Source organism: Poecile atricapillus, chromosome 6, assembly GCF_030490865.1.
Source record: "Poecile atricapillus isolate bPoeAtr1 chromosome 6, bPoeAtr1.hap1, whole genome shotgun sequence".
NCBI classification, from domain to species: Eukaryota; Metazoa; Chordata; class Aves; order Passeriformes; family Paridae; genus Poecile; species Poecile atricapillus.
This window is the reverse complement of record NC_081254.1, coordinates 6,068,483-6,085,190: the sequence shown is the minus strand read 5'-3', so window position 1 is coordinate 6,085,190 and position 16,708 is coordinate 6,068,483. Positions and strand designations below refer to the sequence as shown.

At 48.2% G+C, this 16,708-nt stretch overlaps 1 protein-coding gene across 6 annotated transcripts in view; it reads right to left on the bottom strand.

The window, feature by feature from the left end:
* RNLS (renalase, FAD dependent amine oxidase) overlaps positions 1 to 16,708 on the bottom strand; it is a 52,139-nt gene that overhangs the window by 2,539 nt on the left and 32,892 nt on the right. For 5 of the 6 annotated variants that reach the window (XM_058841391.1, XM_058841392.1, XM_058841393.1 and 2 more), the window contains 2 exons: positions 7,646 to 7,819; positions 658 to 833 (listed from right to left, as the gene is read on the bottom strand). In XM_058841391.1, the coding sequence (XP_058697374.1) occupies positions 658 to 833; positions 7,646 to 7,819 (350 nt within the window). The remainder of the gene's footprint in view (positions 1 to 657; positions 834 to 7,645; positions 7,820 to 16,708) is intronic. The other variant, XM_058841395.1, reaches the window with a different exon arrangement.

Here is a 16,708-nt window from a genome sequence, read left to right as displayed (position 1 = left end):
CACAGAAACTTCAAAAAAGGAAAAATTTTTAGGGGACTGCTTTAAAAGTAAATATTTTGTGTCAACCTCCACGTTCAAATTCACCAATGTAATTAAATCTGAGAGGCTTTGGGTAAACATGGAGATACACTCCAATACTTCAGGAAATCGCCAACAATTTCCTTGGATTTTTAAAAGAAGACAGCAAAATATACACATTTTGCTATTATTACCCTTAGGTAGTTTACTTTCAAATACTTTTTGCATAACATTCTGTTAAATTGAGCTAGGCCAAATCAAATAATCACAATTAGCACGTCTGTACTTCTGCTCTTTTGTGGTAGGGTGGGAATTTTGCTAATAATACCACATACTTTTGGATGCAGAGAGATGCATTTAGTCATGATTTTTAAGCACCAGTGAAAATCCCACTGAATTACGTGGGATTCACTTCCTTCCTGTACACTACTCCTACCCTCCTTACCAAGAGAGCTGCTTAACTCACTGCTGAGCCAGGCCCAAAATGTTAAAAAAAATGGCTAAAAACGACCTGGCTTTTGCTGGCCAGCCCTGGATGCTGCTCATGGCTACGTGGAGGAATGTGTTATGGATATTGAGCAACCATCCTCTCTTCTCCTGCTCCCTGAGGATGGAACACACAGCCCCAGCAGGGAGTACCTGGGAGTATCTCCATCTCTGGCACTTGATGCTGCTGGGTTCGGGCAGGGAGGGCACAATCCTCTGCAGGTGGCTGAGGATGATCTGCTGCACCTCTGCAGGGTCTGAGTCCAGGTGCTCACTTCCAAAGGTCACTGTCGTGTGCACCACGACTGAGGGCCCAATTTCAGGAGATTCTGAAAGAAAAAAAAAATAAAGAAATGGAGAGGTGCTTCTGAAGGATTGCTCATTCATACCTGCCTTCCCCACATGCTGACAATTGTGCCTCTGGCCTAGGAGTCAGTAAGAACAAGAATACCTGTGTTACCACCCTGTTCTTCCAGGTGGGAAAAAAGCACAAGGAATAACAACCCATGTTGCTCATGACAAGAACACAAATCAAAGAGGACATCTCTGCAACAACCTGGTTTTGGAAACTTCCAAGGGTCCAGAGGCAGCCACAGCTTCTCTGGGCACCCTGTGCCAGGGCCTCACCAGCCTCATGGTAAAAAAAATGTTTTTTTATCTCATCTAAATCAACCCTCTCCCTCAGTTTAAAACCATCACCTTTTGTCCTGTCACAAATGTTTGTTCTCATCTTTTGACCACGGAATCATAGCTCTAGTGCTGATGTTGATTCCAGCAGATTTGGAAAGGGCCAGGCTTTGTTACATTTGGGGGTGGTTGCAGGTTCTCTGCAGCAGGTGACTCCTGTCCCCACTGGCATGTTGGCTTGTCACCTTACACATGCCGGAGAATTTGCCTGGATTAGGGGATTTTTGGGCTCAGGGACTTCCCTGTGCCAAGGCAGGATGAGGATCCAACAGATCCTTGTGTGAGTCACTCCCGCTCCGATGAGCAGGATGGAGCAAGGACACGACGTGGGTTATGCTGCATTTCAGCTGAGCTGGTTGTTCAATTAAGTGAATCCCTCTCACTCCCTTACCCAGCAACTCCCTCCTTTGGAAGCAGAAAGCCTCTCCCGGTTAGACCTTTGCCTGAATTCTTAGAAGAAGATTTTAGTTTCAGCAAATGTGTTTTCTGACGGAGGAATCCACAAAGAAAGAGGCAGCTGAGCACTTTCTGACCATTCTGGCTGCTGGACACCAAGCTTGATAAACTCCTTATCACTGCTCTGCCAGTCAGGAAATCTCCAGCCCCTCGAGCCAGAGACCCCCTCTGGGAAGATGACACATTCCAGCTTTCCAAAGGCAACCGAAATGTCTTTCTCTGGTGAGCTTCCTGTCCTGGTCTGATCATTTCAGAGCTGCAGCAGTACCAAATCTGCAAGTGTGAAAGCCACAGCTTTAAATTCCTGTGGAAGGAACCCCTCTCTGAGTCTCTTTGTAGGGTGGGCCGGCTCAGCCAACCCTTGCACTTGAAAACGTGGCAAAAAGGGCAGGAAGATGTTTCCTGGTTTCACAGCTACCACAGGACATATCTCTGTGGGCATCAGAAATGCTGCTCAGACTTTCCTTCCCCTTTTTGGGGGCAGAAACCAGGTATTCTGATGTCTCTCCACAGACATGGTGAGGGACAGAAGAGCAAGAAGACCAAACCCCTTCCTGTGTGAGCAGAGCACCCCTGGGACAGGGCCCTGAGCGATGGAAAACTCCATCTTGACCTAGAACCTGGGAATGAGGGGAAAGGTTTCTGGACTGTGAGCAGAAGGCGGGAGCCATCGGCTTCTTCTGAACATCTTGGGACTGTCTCAACAGTCGTCATCAATTCCCAGCTGGAGGAATCATACAGGCTGTGCAGAAAAAGGGAAGGAGAGACTGCTGACAGTGAGAATTCATACAGGGTTAAGTCTGCTGGGAGTATTAGCTCCCAGAAAAAGGATGGGGCTAATAAAAAGTGCCCTGGAGAAGAGCACAGAGAACAGAGCCCAGGGCCACGGTGGCTTGCAGCCCAAGGGCATCTGGTGTCAGGAATGTGGCTCTGAGCTTTGAGTAACACATTTAGTGCAGAACTGTGGTGTCCTGGTCCAGCTGCTCTCACTGTCACAGGGGGATGAAAAGGCTCGTGGGTGAATTGCTCCAGGCAGTGACAACAAGAACAGCCCCTGGTGCCAAGTCCTCCCACAGGGATCTCCTCCTGCCCTGGCAAGTTCTCAGATGGTACTAAGGGTGTCAAGCCAGCTCCTGTGGGGGCCACGTCCTCCTTACCATCAGTCTCAGGGATGGAGCGAGACAGAGAAATTACAGTAAAATAAAACATATGAAATTATGATTACAACAATGAAACAAGACATATGTTCTTGGAGAAAGCCCATGGTGGATCATCTGCCCACCAAAATATTCCTCCTGGCAAAATGCAAAATCTATTTTTCTGTGGTGAATCTATGCCAAGGTCAGGGTTCAGAGTCCCTAAACTGAAAAAGTACTTCAGAGATGAGATGTGATCCCTGGACCTGAAGTTCCCTTAGCAGAGAGAACCCCACCAGAGCAAGAAAGCCATAGGATCCATTTGGGAAACGGTCAGCATGGTGTCTATCATGTTCTGGGAGCGTGACAGGTTAGAAAAGGAACTGTGGAAAAGGAGGAATGGGCAGGTTAAATGGATTTCAAGGTACCAGGATGGGGACAGAGCACAATGCTCTTGGGACTGAATTAATGGGGCACCCTAAGAAGGACCCACCTGCTCTTCAACTGCCAGAGAGAGGAGACTTGGCAAAGACAGGGAGAAGCAGCCATAGCTCCTACTATCCCCAAGAAAGCAAAAGGCAACTGTATTTTCCCAAACAACAATATTCTAGGAGAGAAAACCATGTCTGAGGGCCGCTGTGGAGCACATCTGTGACTCACAGACCATGCAGATCCCATAAACCCACTGACCCTCAGGAGAGGGAGATCTACTTTCATAAAGGTATAAAAGTAAGCAGCCACAACCTGCAGTTCAATTTGCAAGCTCCACAGATGCATCCACAAAACATCCACAGAGAGGAAGGAATATTTTTTACTGTTTCAGCTGCGCTAACATTGAAACTTGCAGGGCAGCAAATGCAGACAGATCTTGAAGAATTTCCTCTCTTCGCCAAGGGGGCTTGCTTAGATTCGCTTCCCAGTTCACTTATTAGTGTGTTCAGTAAATCCTCACCAGAACATTGTCTGCCTCAGAGTCACAGAACTTTGGGAGGAACCTCTGGAGGTCTCTAGTCCAAGCTCCTGCTCAAAAGTGGGGCCAGCTTCAACGGCAGATTGTTTTCTACGATTGTTGGAGTGCTCAGGGATCGTCCAAGAGTTCCAGCCTGGTCTCCAGCAGAAAACTGTCTGTGGATGTGATAGGCACACATCTCCCACAGGAATGTTCTCCTCATCTTAGGGGAGCAGCATTGAGTATTCTTCTCGGGTTGCTGCCCAAAACCTGGAGCCATAACGGATCCCGATAAAAACCGAGATGCGGTTGTTTCCTGACCCTCAGGAATTTGTAAGCTTCCTGGGGAGATGTGTTTTGCCATCTGAACCCCATTCTGGTCCTGGGTAGCAGGAGAGGAGGGGAAATGGCTTTTGCCACACCAAACAAACCCTGGAAGAGGGAAATGCTGCTGGGTCAGCATGGAGGACAGCAGGAAAGCTGGAACTGGAACTGCATCCCTGCTCCCTGGGAGGTGCCAAAAGAGATGTGCAGGCCTCATAAGCCCTACCTAAAAGTTAAAAAAAGTGCAGTAATCAACTTTACAACACCTTTGAAAGCAAGAGAGATGGAGATTCACTTTTAAAATGTCACGCTGCTGTTTGGAAGGAGGGCCAGGAGCTTCTCCAGTTATCCTCAGAAATTCCTGTGGCTCCTAAGGTCACACACTCTCCCTAGAATAAAATCTCCTGCCTGATAAGGCACATTTGGGAGAAATCATAGAAAGAATGACACTAACTTTTTTATATTCAGAAACCCAGCATTTCATTAGCCTTACCAAGTTTCTGATTATTTTTCTAAAAGGCAGGCAGGGCTGGCAGAGGGTTACAACACAACAAGGCAAAAACTTAAATAGTTCTTTTAACTCTTTCATCTTCCTAAAAATTCTTTTTTCAGGAAGGAAAGGAATCTCTGTTTCACAATTAAAGAGGGCACTCAGGAATTATACAATGCTAAAAACCTGTAAGGCAGATCTTCCCTCTAAATTACATAACACCGCAATCCTGGAGCAAAAGAAAGGAACCACTTCCCCTTTCATGTGTCATCTATCTTTAGTCCTCCTGGAATGCAGAGAGATGCAAAGACTGCGGTATTCCAGAAATAATTTATGCTGGAGAATTCCCACTGTCCCCCCGACCCGGTATAAATATGGATGGGGTGTTTGAGGCAGCCAATCCCACAAAGTGTTTAATATTCATGCACACCACACGCAGAATTCAGCACACGCTTCTCGTGGGCTCCTCCTTATGTAACATCACCTCTGCAGGCAGGGACGGGATTCTACCGACAGCAGCTGGGATCCTCAGCTGATGGAAAAAGCCTTCCCTCCTGGAGACTCCTGATGACACCAGGAATTGGTGGCATCAGAGAAACTGCTTTATCAAACCCACCCCGCTGCGCGATTACGACGACAGGGCCGGTTTGCGTCTCGCTGGTGCAACGTGAAACGCTCGTGTGTTGGGTGTCTCTGCTTTACTGCCACATCTCAGACAAGTGACAAGGACAGCCTGGGCTTCCACAGCCAGGGCCAGCCTTTGCCTTTTGGCCTTTTAAAGGCTGGACTACCTGCTCTAGGGGGATGTTATATATGTGAGGCCCTCAGCAGAAAGCTCACAGGATCATAGAATCATAAAATGGATAGAAGATCGTCCAGTTCCAAACCTCCTGCAGGGCACAACTATCAGCTGTAGTTACTTCCTCTGGATTTCTGTTGTTCCAGGCTGTTTATTGAAAAGCTACTGTTTGAGGTGGCAGTGAGGGTGAGATAAACCTCCATTAACTGCGGATACATCAGGTGAAGAAACAACTGGAGAAAACGATGGATTTTTGGGAACGATGACTGCCCTGGAAGATCTCAGCTGCCTCACCCAGCAGTTCTGCTTCCTCTGACTGTTTACTTTTTTGGTTGCCACCATCCCCTTCCTCAGATGAGTCCAAATAATCAAGGTTGAAGAACAGAAGAATGGGAAGGTGGACGAGTGGAGTGAAGCTAAAAGGGACAGACAGCGAGGTGCTCGTGTGCCTCCCACTGAAATGTTCTGGAGGGCAGCTGGAAACACAGGAAGAAAAATGCAGATGCCAAATGCTTGCATATGTGCTAAAACAAGCATAAAGGAACTTTTTATTCATGTGTTTTGGTTGCAGAACTTCACATGTAAATAAATTTCACACTCAGCCTCCCTTGCCTGTGCTGTCTAAAGTCTGTCTCCTAGGAAGAGACGCACACAAAGTTTGTTCTTCTTGGAAAAAATTGCTCATATAAACAGAACTCTCCCCCAGTTCAAGGGAAATTTCAGTGAGAAAGGTATGTGCCAACACTGATGTTCTGGTACTTTCTACGTATTTGTTAACAATATGCCCCAAATAATGTGCCTTGTACATGGTTCAATTGCATCTGGAGACAGCAAAGCTGTTTGATAATTCCATCATAGTTCCATATTTGTTGTTCTTGGTGCTGGTGCAAAGAGGAGGGGAAAGCATGGGTGAATTCCTCCTTGACACTGGTGAGGGTAAGATCAGCAGGCCCTATTATCTATCAGGTATTTTTCATTGAACATGACAATGGCAACAGAATCTCAGATGCAAGAAAATCTCCAGCTGAACAGTCAGTAACAAGGAGACAATGCCAGAGAAAAAAAGATCACTCTGTATTTGGCTTTCCTTAAGCTCCTTTTTTAACATATTCACTGTTCAGTCCCTGCTGGAGAAAGCACATCAGGGTGGATACATCCTTGTTTTGGCCATTCCAGCCGTTCTTCTGTTTTGTTTTCACCCTTTTCAGATGAACAGGCTAAATTCTTAGGGAAAACAATGAATTTGTGCTTCCACAGGGGGATGGGGAATCTCTCCTACAAGGAAAGGCTGGGACAGCTGGGAATGTTTTGCCTAGAGAGGAGAAGGCTCTGGAGAGACCTCAGAGCCCTTTCCAGAGCCTAAAGGGGCTCCAGGAGAGCTGGAGAGGGACTGGGGACATGGGATGGAGGGACAGGACAAGGGAGAATGGCATCCCACTGGCAGGGGGCAGGGATGGATGGGATATTGGGAAGGAATTGTTCCCTGGGAGGGTGGGCAGGCCCTGGCACAGGGTGCCCAGAGAAGCTGTGGCTGCCCCTGGATCCCTGGAAGTGTCCAAGGCCAGGTTGGACAGGTGGAAGGTGTCCCTGCCCATGGCAAGGGGGTGGAACTTTGGGTCTTTAAGGTCCCTCACAAGCCAAACCATCCTGGATTCTGTGACTCTAACTTGTCTGCAAGTGTTTTTTCTCGAGTTATTCTATGGCACCACACTCCTGGCACGTGAAGCACATTTAATAAACGAAACACACCCTTCCTCCACTGCCATCCTCCAGAAAGAGAGGAGAAGGGTCTGTCTTGGGGGATATTCTCCAAGCCCTACCGAGCACATGCAGCCATTTCAGAGACTCTCCCTGATCACAAAAGCACCCTGGCTAACTCTGAACTGGGCTGAGCAGCTCCAATTGTAGAACTCATTCCTCCTTCCAAGCCCTGTGGAAAGAGCAGGAGTTGTAGAGTAACTGGTGAGGGGAGACAAACTGGCGAGTGCATGAATCAGTGTTTAAACAAAGGAACCCCAGCTCTTTCTTGGAATAGCAACATTTTGATGTCTCCAATCCCCTGACAGTGGTTTCATAAACGCAGTAACGTAAACCATGTGCTGGGGGCTGATTTTCTGAGGGCCGGCCCGCTCTCATTGTGTGCTTTATTACAGGCCAAATGTGACATTAAACGCCATCCGCTGCGGCTTGGAGTTAAATACTCGCTCTGTTCAGAATAGCAACACTCAATTAAACAGCATTTCTCATGCTCTACACCCTCCATTGTGGCTGTGTTTAAGGGAAATAATGGGAGCACTGACCTATATTGCGCTTCTTGTTATCGATGGAGATGAAGCGTATGCAGGGATTATCAGTGATGTACTGAGCAGCCCAGGGGACAGCAATCCCTGTCCCAGCCTCATAAAACAGTCCCAGGGCGTAGCGGGATGAGTAGCTCACAGATTCCAGTTGCTGCTTTTGACTTTCATTAATTACTGTGGAAAAAAAAAAAAAAAAAAAGGAAAAGAAAATCAGACAATCCCTCTCAGAACATTAAATATGGGAATGCTGCAGTTAAGCTGATTATTCCCTTCCTGAAAATGACCAGACTGCTAAAACTAAGAATTTAATATTAAGCCTAGTGCTTTGTAGTATTTTTTTCTGGGACACCTCTTCATGAAGTTTTAATGGTGCATTATGCAGAGTGTGTCCTTCACACACGACCCTCCCCCAGCTGCTGGGGGTTCATCTCCCAACTCCCCCTCAGTTTCCTCTGACTCGAAACTTCAATGACTTCGGTGACTTTTTGTTTCAAATCTTTTCTCAAAGGCTGAATAAATAGCAATAAAATGCTTGGGTTGCCTCGAGGACATCGAGTAAATGGTCGTATGGCTCGACAAGCACCAAAATGACTTCACATATCAACAAAATGAACTCAGAGCCTCTTGAACCTCTGGGGAAAAGAGCCCTGTGGCTTCTCCACTGCAATTCAAATGAATGAAGAAAACTCTGCACTCAAGATACAATAGGCTCGTAGTGAAGCTCATCTCCTTCAGCTGAAGGTATTTCAAAGCAGTTTATAAAATTTCAGGGCAAGTAGGAATCCTAATTCCTCCCTGTGATTAACTCTTCTATCTTCCAATTACAGTGAGATCTGCTTTTTGCAGAAATTTCATAATCTTCATAAAAAGCTGCACAAAGCAGCATTAGCCCCACTGTAAGCATTCAAATATTTAATTTCATGCCACAGAGAATCCCACCAGCTTGGCTAATTGTGGAGTCCAGCTCCACGTCTCTCTTCCTGTGACTGAGTGGATGTCCAAGGCTTGTGCCAGCTGGAGCAGCACACGCAGAGACAGCAGTTCAGCTGATGTTGTAGGAAGGAAGGAACCGCTCACCCCACAATGGGTCAGGCTGACCTGGCCCCACCTCCCTGCCGCAGCAGGGCCATCCCAAACTCATGGCACAGGATTCTGTCCTGCCAGCTCTCCCAGCTGAGGCTCCTGGTGGGTCTCCCCCACCAGCCTGACCCAACGCCCAGCACATCAGAGCATCACAAGTCGGATTCCACCTCAAATCCCACCAGAAACCAACCCTGACATGTCCCCAAGGAAAAAAAACCCACAAAAACCTGAAAACACTTGGGAAGTACTTTTTTTTCCTATTTCCCCCACAAATACGCTGGGGAACAGAGAAATAGGGAGAGCGGGAAGAAACACTGACCCAAGCCACAAAACCTGGGGAGAGGAAAGGAGGAGAAATATGGCATCTGGCAGTAGGTGGTGGTGGAGGTGCCAGGTGGAGGAAGCAGGACTGGCTGAGCACAAAGGGCTTTGAAGAAGCTCCCTTTCCCTCTCCAGTTCTCCCTCCAAGAAGGAGCTGAGGGGTCCAGCTGCCTCTCACCCCTGCTCTCAGATCTTTCCAAGAAGGATCTACTCCAAGGTCACTCTGCTTTCTTCATCCCCTGGGATCTAGGGCTCCTGGGTGCCTGGGGCTCCATGCCAAAGGCCCAGAGCAGCCTGGCACGCCCCAGGCAGGGCTCTGGCCTCCATCCCAGTTTTCTGTGCCGTTCAAAGGCTGACCCAGGCACTGGCAGGACTGCCCCAGCTCCATGAGTCTCCTGCAGGCTGTCACCTCCATCCTCCTACGTCCTTCCCCTCTTCCACAGCTTCCTTCCAGCTACTGCAGCCCTCAGGACAGGGGGATTTCTGGTGTGGCTTGGAGGGGAAGCCAGGGCATTAAGCAGGGCTGTGGGGCAGGATGGAGGGCTGCCCTGGAGGAAAGGATGCCAGCAGGAGAGGACCTCGCACATCCCACCCCGCTGGAAATGTTCTCTGGCCTAAGTTCCCGCCAAAGCCGTGAGTTTAACCCAGTGCCAGGATCCGGGAACCATCCCGGGGCTCCTTTCCAGCGGGAACAGCGGCGTGAGCGATTTCCCCGGGGCTTGTCCCAGTTCCTCCTGGCAGACCAGAGGAGCCCAGACAGGGAACAGAGCTGCTGCTAAACACATTAAACACAGCAGAGGGGACAGATGTCACGCAGAACCCCCCTGGCCCCTCTCAGGAAGGAGCTGTGCCCAGCTGGGCTCCCAGATGCCCATCACCACCAGGCCCCTTCTTACAGCCACCACAAATAATCACAATGCATTGCACATTCTTGCTGCTCTTCCAAAGAATATCAAAGTCCTATAAACAAGCAAACAAACATGAAGTTGTAACATCCCATCTAAAACACTACCCTTTGCTCAGGCTACTCTGGCTACTCCTTTTCCCTTGGGGAAAGGAAAATAAACAAGACCTCCTCCAGCCTGTGAAGCAAATTCCCTGCGATGGAGCTGAGCTTCCCTGCTCCCCAGGGTGGGAATTTGCTTCAGGTTTATTACAGGGAGCCCTTGAGCAGGTACAACCTTCACAGCGTTCGGTGCTGCCAAAGCTAAGGTGGCCAGCTGGCTCTCAAGTACCTCATTTGAGAGGTACTGTGTCATTATGGAGCTGTGTCCACCAGCTCTGAAGCTTCAGAAGGTGTTCAGGATCATGGGGATGGGTGCTGGACAGCAGAGAGGGGATGGAGGAAAAGCTGAGATTTTGGCAGGTGTAAACAGACACCTACACATGGAGCCTGGCTGGGGAAGAAGGGCAGGAAGGACACGAGCCCAGCTGAGCAGGCCAGGAGAGGGGAGAAGAGGGAAGGCAGGCAGCTCCAGGGCTGTGACTTCCCAGATCAAAGGGCTGTACACAGCCAGGGCAGCTCATTCACAGTGGCCAGGGAAGGAACAGCGTCGGGAAGAAGTGACTTTCCCAATCCTTGAGGAGCTGGGATACCAGCCAGGCTGAGGAGAGCCTGCTGCAGTGCCCAGAGCCTGCAGATGTTTTGGGGGCAGTGAGATGCTGCTCACCTGGTGAGATGTGAACCCCAGACTCACTGAGGAGCTCACACAACCCCAGGATCACTGAGGCTGGAAAATTCCTCCCAGCCCATGGAGTCCAAGCTGTGCCTCATCCCCACCCTGTCCCCAGCCCAGAGCACTGAGTGCCACGTCCAGCCCTTCCCTGGACACCTCCAGGCATGGGGACTCCAAACCTCCCTGGGCAGCCCCTGCCAAGGCCTGAGCTCCCTTTCTGTGGATAAAGGTTCCTCCAGACTCAGCCCTGCCCTGTCCCAGGCTAAACCAGAGCTGGGAGGGAACTGCAGGCTGGAAGCAGGAGGGCCCTGGACCCCAGGCTCAGGCTCAGGGCAGCTGCACCAGGTCACTGAGGCCATGACAGGGCATCCCTGGGGATGGGGATCCTCCACCTCTCAGGGCCCCACCCCAGGGCTGCTCCCCTGGGGCTGGCTGGGGTTTGCTGTGCCCCAGCTGCCCCTCTGGTCTCTTTCTGACCACACCATAAACCAGAACTGACTGAAACCCTTCATCCCCAACAGTCAGCTCTACACCCCAACATTTGAAAGCGCATTAATTCAACTACTGATGTGCCTTTGCTAAATACTTTCCTTCACTACTGCTTAGGTTCTTAAAAAAAAAATAAAATCTATGGTTCACTGGGTTCTAAGCAGCTGCACATTTACCAAATCCAGGAAGTTTTTATAGCTTGGGAAGACAGGCAAGAAAGTGACGTCAGATTTGAAATCCAGCAACAAAAAAAAGCAAAAACAAAGCTAAGAGTTGTAAGATTGAGGTTTTCCCCCTGCTCCATCCATTATGCATTGCAGCAAGGCCAGCAAGTTGATCTAAGGACATGGAGAGAACCTTCATTTTGAATTTCCATACTTTTATTGGTTTAAATGAAAACCAGACTGTTGTTTTAACGCTGGGTATGAAACCACAAAATAACTATTAATTTTTCCCCTTCCAACAAAAACGGTTAAGATGATTTTAATAACATTTTGGAAGAAAAAAACCAAAACAACCCTAGCTTTCAGAACACAGAATTGCCCAGCATACAGCCATAGCGATATTTTTAAAGCAATGCATGAAGACATGAAAATCTTGTATTTTCCACTGCAAGATTCAGCTACAGCTGCACTGCGAGTGCCACTGAAGTGAGAGTCCTCTGGAGATTTCATCACATCAAAGCAAGGGGCATGTACACTTTATTTGCTGTTTCTGCAGACACTGACAGCAGAGTGGATTACTTATCTGTAACACTCAATAAATACAGCCAGGGCCTTTTATCTGCTGTTCCAGGGCTTTAATGTCACCTCTCTGCCTCACTCGTGTTGTGGGAAGGAGAGGACCCAGAGATCCCATTAGGGCCAGCAGGACAGAGGAGAGCCAAGGCTGGAGCTGGCAGGCTGGGAGCACGGGCACCACGCCATCCAGGCATCCAGGAGGGAGCCCAGCCTCCCAGCACCGAGCCAGGGAGGCAGAAATAAACCCAGCTGCTCCGACGGCCAGGAACCCACTGGGGTGATCAAGGTCTAACCCTGGACTTTTACTCTTTTGCCAGAAAAGTGCAGGAGGAGATTGCAATATCATGGAATCACAGGCTGGTTTGGGTCGGAAGGGACCTTAAAAATCATCTCTTCCCACCCCCTGCCATGGGCAGGGACACCTTCCACTATCCCAGGCTGCTCCAAGCTCCATCCAACCCAGCCTTGGACACTTCCAGGGATCCTGGGGCAGCCACAGCTTCTCTGGGCACCCTGTGCCAGGGCCTGCCCACCCTCCCAGTGAACAATTCCTTCCCAATATCCCATCCATCCCTGCCCTCTGGCAGTTTGAAGACACCCTGCTCTGCGGAGAGGCACTGCAGGGGTGCACACCTGGATCCCTCACCACCTGCTTGTGGCAGCTGCCAGAGGCTCCAACAAGGGCTGGGCTCCCACCTGCACTTTTGGGCAAGCAGAGATGGGCAAGAGCCACAATGGGTCAGTGTAGGACTCAGGCTGCTGGGGGCAGGGAGAAACCACATCAGGACTGCAGGGAAAAACAGGTGCTATGATGTGAGATGTATTTAAAACAAGGCTTGTTTTGGAAAGTTCCACTATTGCTAATGCAGTGCCGCTAAAAGCTTGTGGAGGCTCATCTCCCCATGAAGTCACCACACGATGTCAGAGCGCAGCTGGGACACCTGGATCCAGCTCTTGCATTACCCTAAGGGTGTGTGGGCAAACTTGGGCACAGAAACCAAAATCCTGGCTTGACAGACTTCCAGGCATGAGAGGGAAAACTCTCACTGTTTCACCAGCCAGTCTTGTCGAGTGGCAGAGGGGATTTTGCATCCTGGCAATCACCAGCTCCACCAAAAGGTAACAAGCAGCCAGAACTATCCTCTGCTTTAGTGCACAGCAGCTACTGCCTAGTATGTTCAAAATCACTTATTAAGGTTTTGCCAAGGTCACTGTAAATCTAGAGCTAAACAGACATGACCAGCCACCAAAGCAGCAAGGAGAAAAAACCCCCTTGGCAGTACTTTTAAGGAATGAAAGTGCTATTAAAACTGCAAAACATGAGGATGCTGGACTTTTTACTTCAGGAGAAGATTGCTCTTTTTTGTCTTCTTTCACTGTAAACTTCTTATTCTAATAATTCCATTTTGATGGGAACAGTATTAAAGCCTGGCTTGAACTTTGTGACTTTGTCACTGCCCAGCCACCCTGCAGCTTCCAGAACCCAAAACCCTCCACCTTCTTCATTTTTTCTCGCACTTCACTTCAGTGACCACCTGCCTCTCTCATAGCCATGCCCTCAATAACCCCACCACTGATCCTATGCCCCAAAAGGTTTTGTGATTTCCTTAGACTGCTTTGCTTAAGATTTTACTTGCAGCAAATCCACACACATCACTCAGACACCGCTGGTGACAGGGCATCTCTCAGTGCCCAGTGATCACCACTGCTCTAAAAGCTAGAAACTCTGGTAAAACGGCTACAAAGGTATTTTCAGCTCAGGTATGAAATTAAGGGATCTCAAGAGATTCACCCAGCAGAATGGGCAGCTCAGATAATACCCGCAGGGACAGTTCATTGTCACAGCTGCCACCGCTCTGCTCGGCAGGTGACTTACTCAGGTTGGCACATTATCACAACAAAACCTCCTTGGATGGCTGCCTCTCCTTCCCCAGCAGGCTGGCAGAGACCTCTCCCACTGCTCTCCAGGGTCAGGAGCTGCTGCCCCGAGCTCTCCAGCTGCGTGGGGACAAAGGACAGGCCTTGCAGCCCATGCCACTGGCCCTCTGCCACCGCGCTGACCGCCTCCTCAAGATGCAGCCTGCTCCTGCTGCTGCTTTGCGTAGGAGGGAGCAGAGGTTATGAGAAAGGCTTCGGTTTTAAGCTCAGCTTCCTTATCAAACAGCTCAGAAATTTTGGGGTTTTTTTTGGTTGTTTTTTTTTTTTTTTCTTCTAAAGGCAGCAGTTAACAGTTAAAAGCCAGCCACGGCTGTGTCTGCACTGAAATGGTCACTAAGCAGAGTTATTGTGATATTCTCTGCACTGCTCTGGAATAATCCTGCTCAGATCCACCACATCCCTCACCTCTGTGTGTGTGCAACACTAAGGACCTAAATAACTACTTCAAATCACAGCAGCCCCGGCTCACTTGGCACACAGCTTCATTATTTAAAGTCTGTGGCACATAATGGAAAGGCATGTTTAGAAATGTAGATGATGAAGTGGAAAAGAGATGCTGGGGGAGAAAAAGGCAGCACAAGTCAGATTTTAATGAAGTTTCTGATTTTGAGAACTAAGCTTGGATAACTGTCCATCAGCTGCTCTTGGTGAGATTATTGGGAATTCATAGAATCACAGGAGAGCTGGGGTTGAAGGAACCTCTGGGGAGCATCCAGTCCAACACCCAACCAAGACAGGGCCACCTGGAGCAGGTGACACAGGAGCACTTCCAGGTGAGCTTGGAATGAATCCAGAGGGAGACTCCACACCCTCCCTGGGCAGCTGTTCCAGTGCTCTGCCACCCTCATGGAAAGATGTTCTGCCTCATGGTGAGGTGGAACTTCCCGTGTTTAAGTTTATGGCCATTGCTCCTTGTCCTCAGTATTTCACTCAGTATTAAACTAAAACCTTGCATTTTCACGAGGAACATCTCCATTAATCTGTTAACCAACAGAGAAATGGAACTGCAGCTTTCCTAGAACACAGGGCAAAGCTGGCACAGGGGCTGAGAGCCACCCACTCCTGTCTCCTGGAGGAAGGGCAGTAAAGAGGAGGGATGAGGAACCAGGGCAGATTCTCTGTGGCATCTTTGCCAAACACTTCAATGCTCAACTCATACTTCATTTAAAAAAAAAAAAAAACCAACAAAAACTTTGATCCACAGCAATAATACTTTTTGTTACTTTTAATAGACATAGACATAATAATGTTTAAATTTGGTAAACCACTATCCTCCATCCCCAATTCCATAGTTTATTTTTACCCTGCATTACACACATCCCCACTGTTCCCTTCAGCCAGCGTGCTCACTCTCAGGTGGGTTTAATGCACACTCTGACATTAGATTCACATTTCCTTGGATTTGCATTAATGAAGAAAACAACTTTTCATTATTTGGAGGACTGAGCTGTGAGGACAGAGGCTGACTCTCAACCCAAAATCTGGTCGTGCAATGCCCACACACCACAGCAGGGAAATGCAGCTCCCCGTGGGTTATTGCATCCATGGTTTTGATCCAAAATTAATGACACTTGAAAATCTGAACCTCTGCTAAGCTTCCACCCTGGGAAGAACAGGATATGACATTTATAAGCAAGTAAAACTAAAGGAGACGACAATAACTGAGTGTTTTTCACCATCCAAGCCCTTCCTGTGGTTACAGCACAACCTGCCTGGGGAAAGGAAGCCAGTCCTGTCATGGTTCAAAATGCCCACATTTCAGCTGGGACATTTCTTCCAGTTTTGTTTGGCTGTGGAGTCACCAGCACAGAATAACTCCTTCCAGCAAGGAACTAAGAGCCCCAGAATTTTCCACAAGATTTTGAACATGCCTGGAAATTAAGATTCACTTAGAAAGAACCCTGAGAAATTAGTCAATGAAGTCCAAATAAAAAATAAAATGCACGTATATAAAATAAAATCAACTCCAGTTCCTGCTTTGTAAGCATTTAGAGGGAGATGTAGATTACACATATGGCAGGCCATCGTGTCACTCTGATTAGCAGCACTGCAAATCCAGCTTCCATACTAAACCACATTTCTAGTGTGTTATTCTCACAGAGCCCACTAGTTCCTGCGGTTTGCACTGATGCTGATAGAAACTGAAGATACCTTCGAGAAAATCTGATTTATTCGGGGCTCTCTACATAGATTTAAGTCCTTACCTTTGAGGAAAGAGACTTGGAAAAGTTTGGCTATAAAAAAAAAAATAAAGCTCATTGTCACATTTCCCCCGGATTAATTTGCAAATTAATTTGCAGAAGTTACTCTGTAACTTGATGTAGGAAGGAAGCTCTTCTAAGTCCTCTGTAATGACATGGCACAGCAGGAAGATGAAACTGGATTAATTTGCAAATTAAGCTTCCTTCCTACATCAAGTTACAAAGCACTACACACAGTTCTGGTACTCTCTGGTGCCAAAACGTAAAAGCTCATTGCTTACATAATCACCATCATAAAACATTTAGCAAATAACTTATTCACCTACTGTACACAGCATTGAGCTGAATACCAAAGCCAAGAGGATTTATTTTCTTTAAATATTACACCAGTTGCTGAAATAGCATTAAAAGCTTTTCAAGGCAACAAAGCAAGAGGTTGGATTATTGCTGCGTGCTGTGACTCGGGCAGAAGAAACACAGACAGAAATGGAATTAGATCTGCCTGATGCTTGTGGTTTTCAGGCTGCAGCTCCTCGTGGAAGACCCCAACAGCCTGTAGGGCTGGGACACAGCAGCTGGGATGCTCCCACAAGGTCCCAGTAAAGACAGACTCCT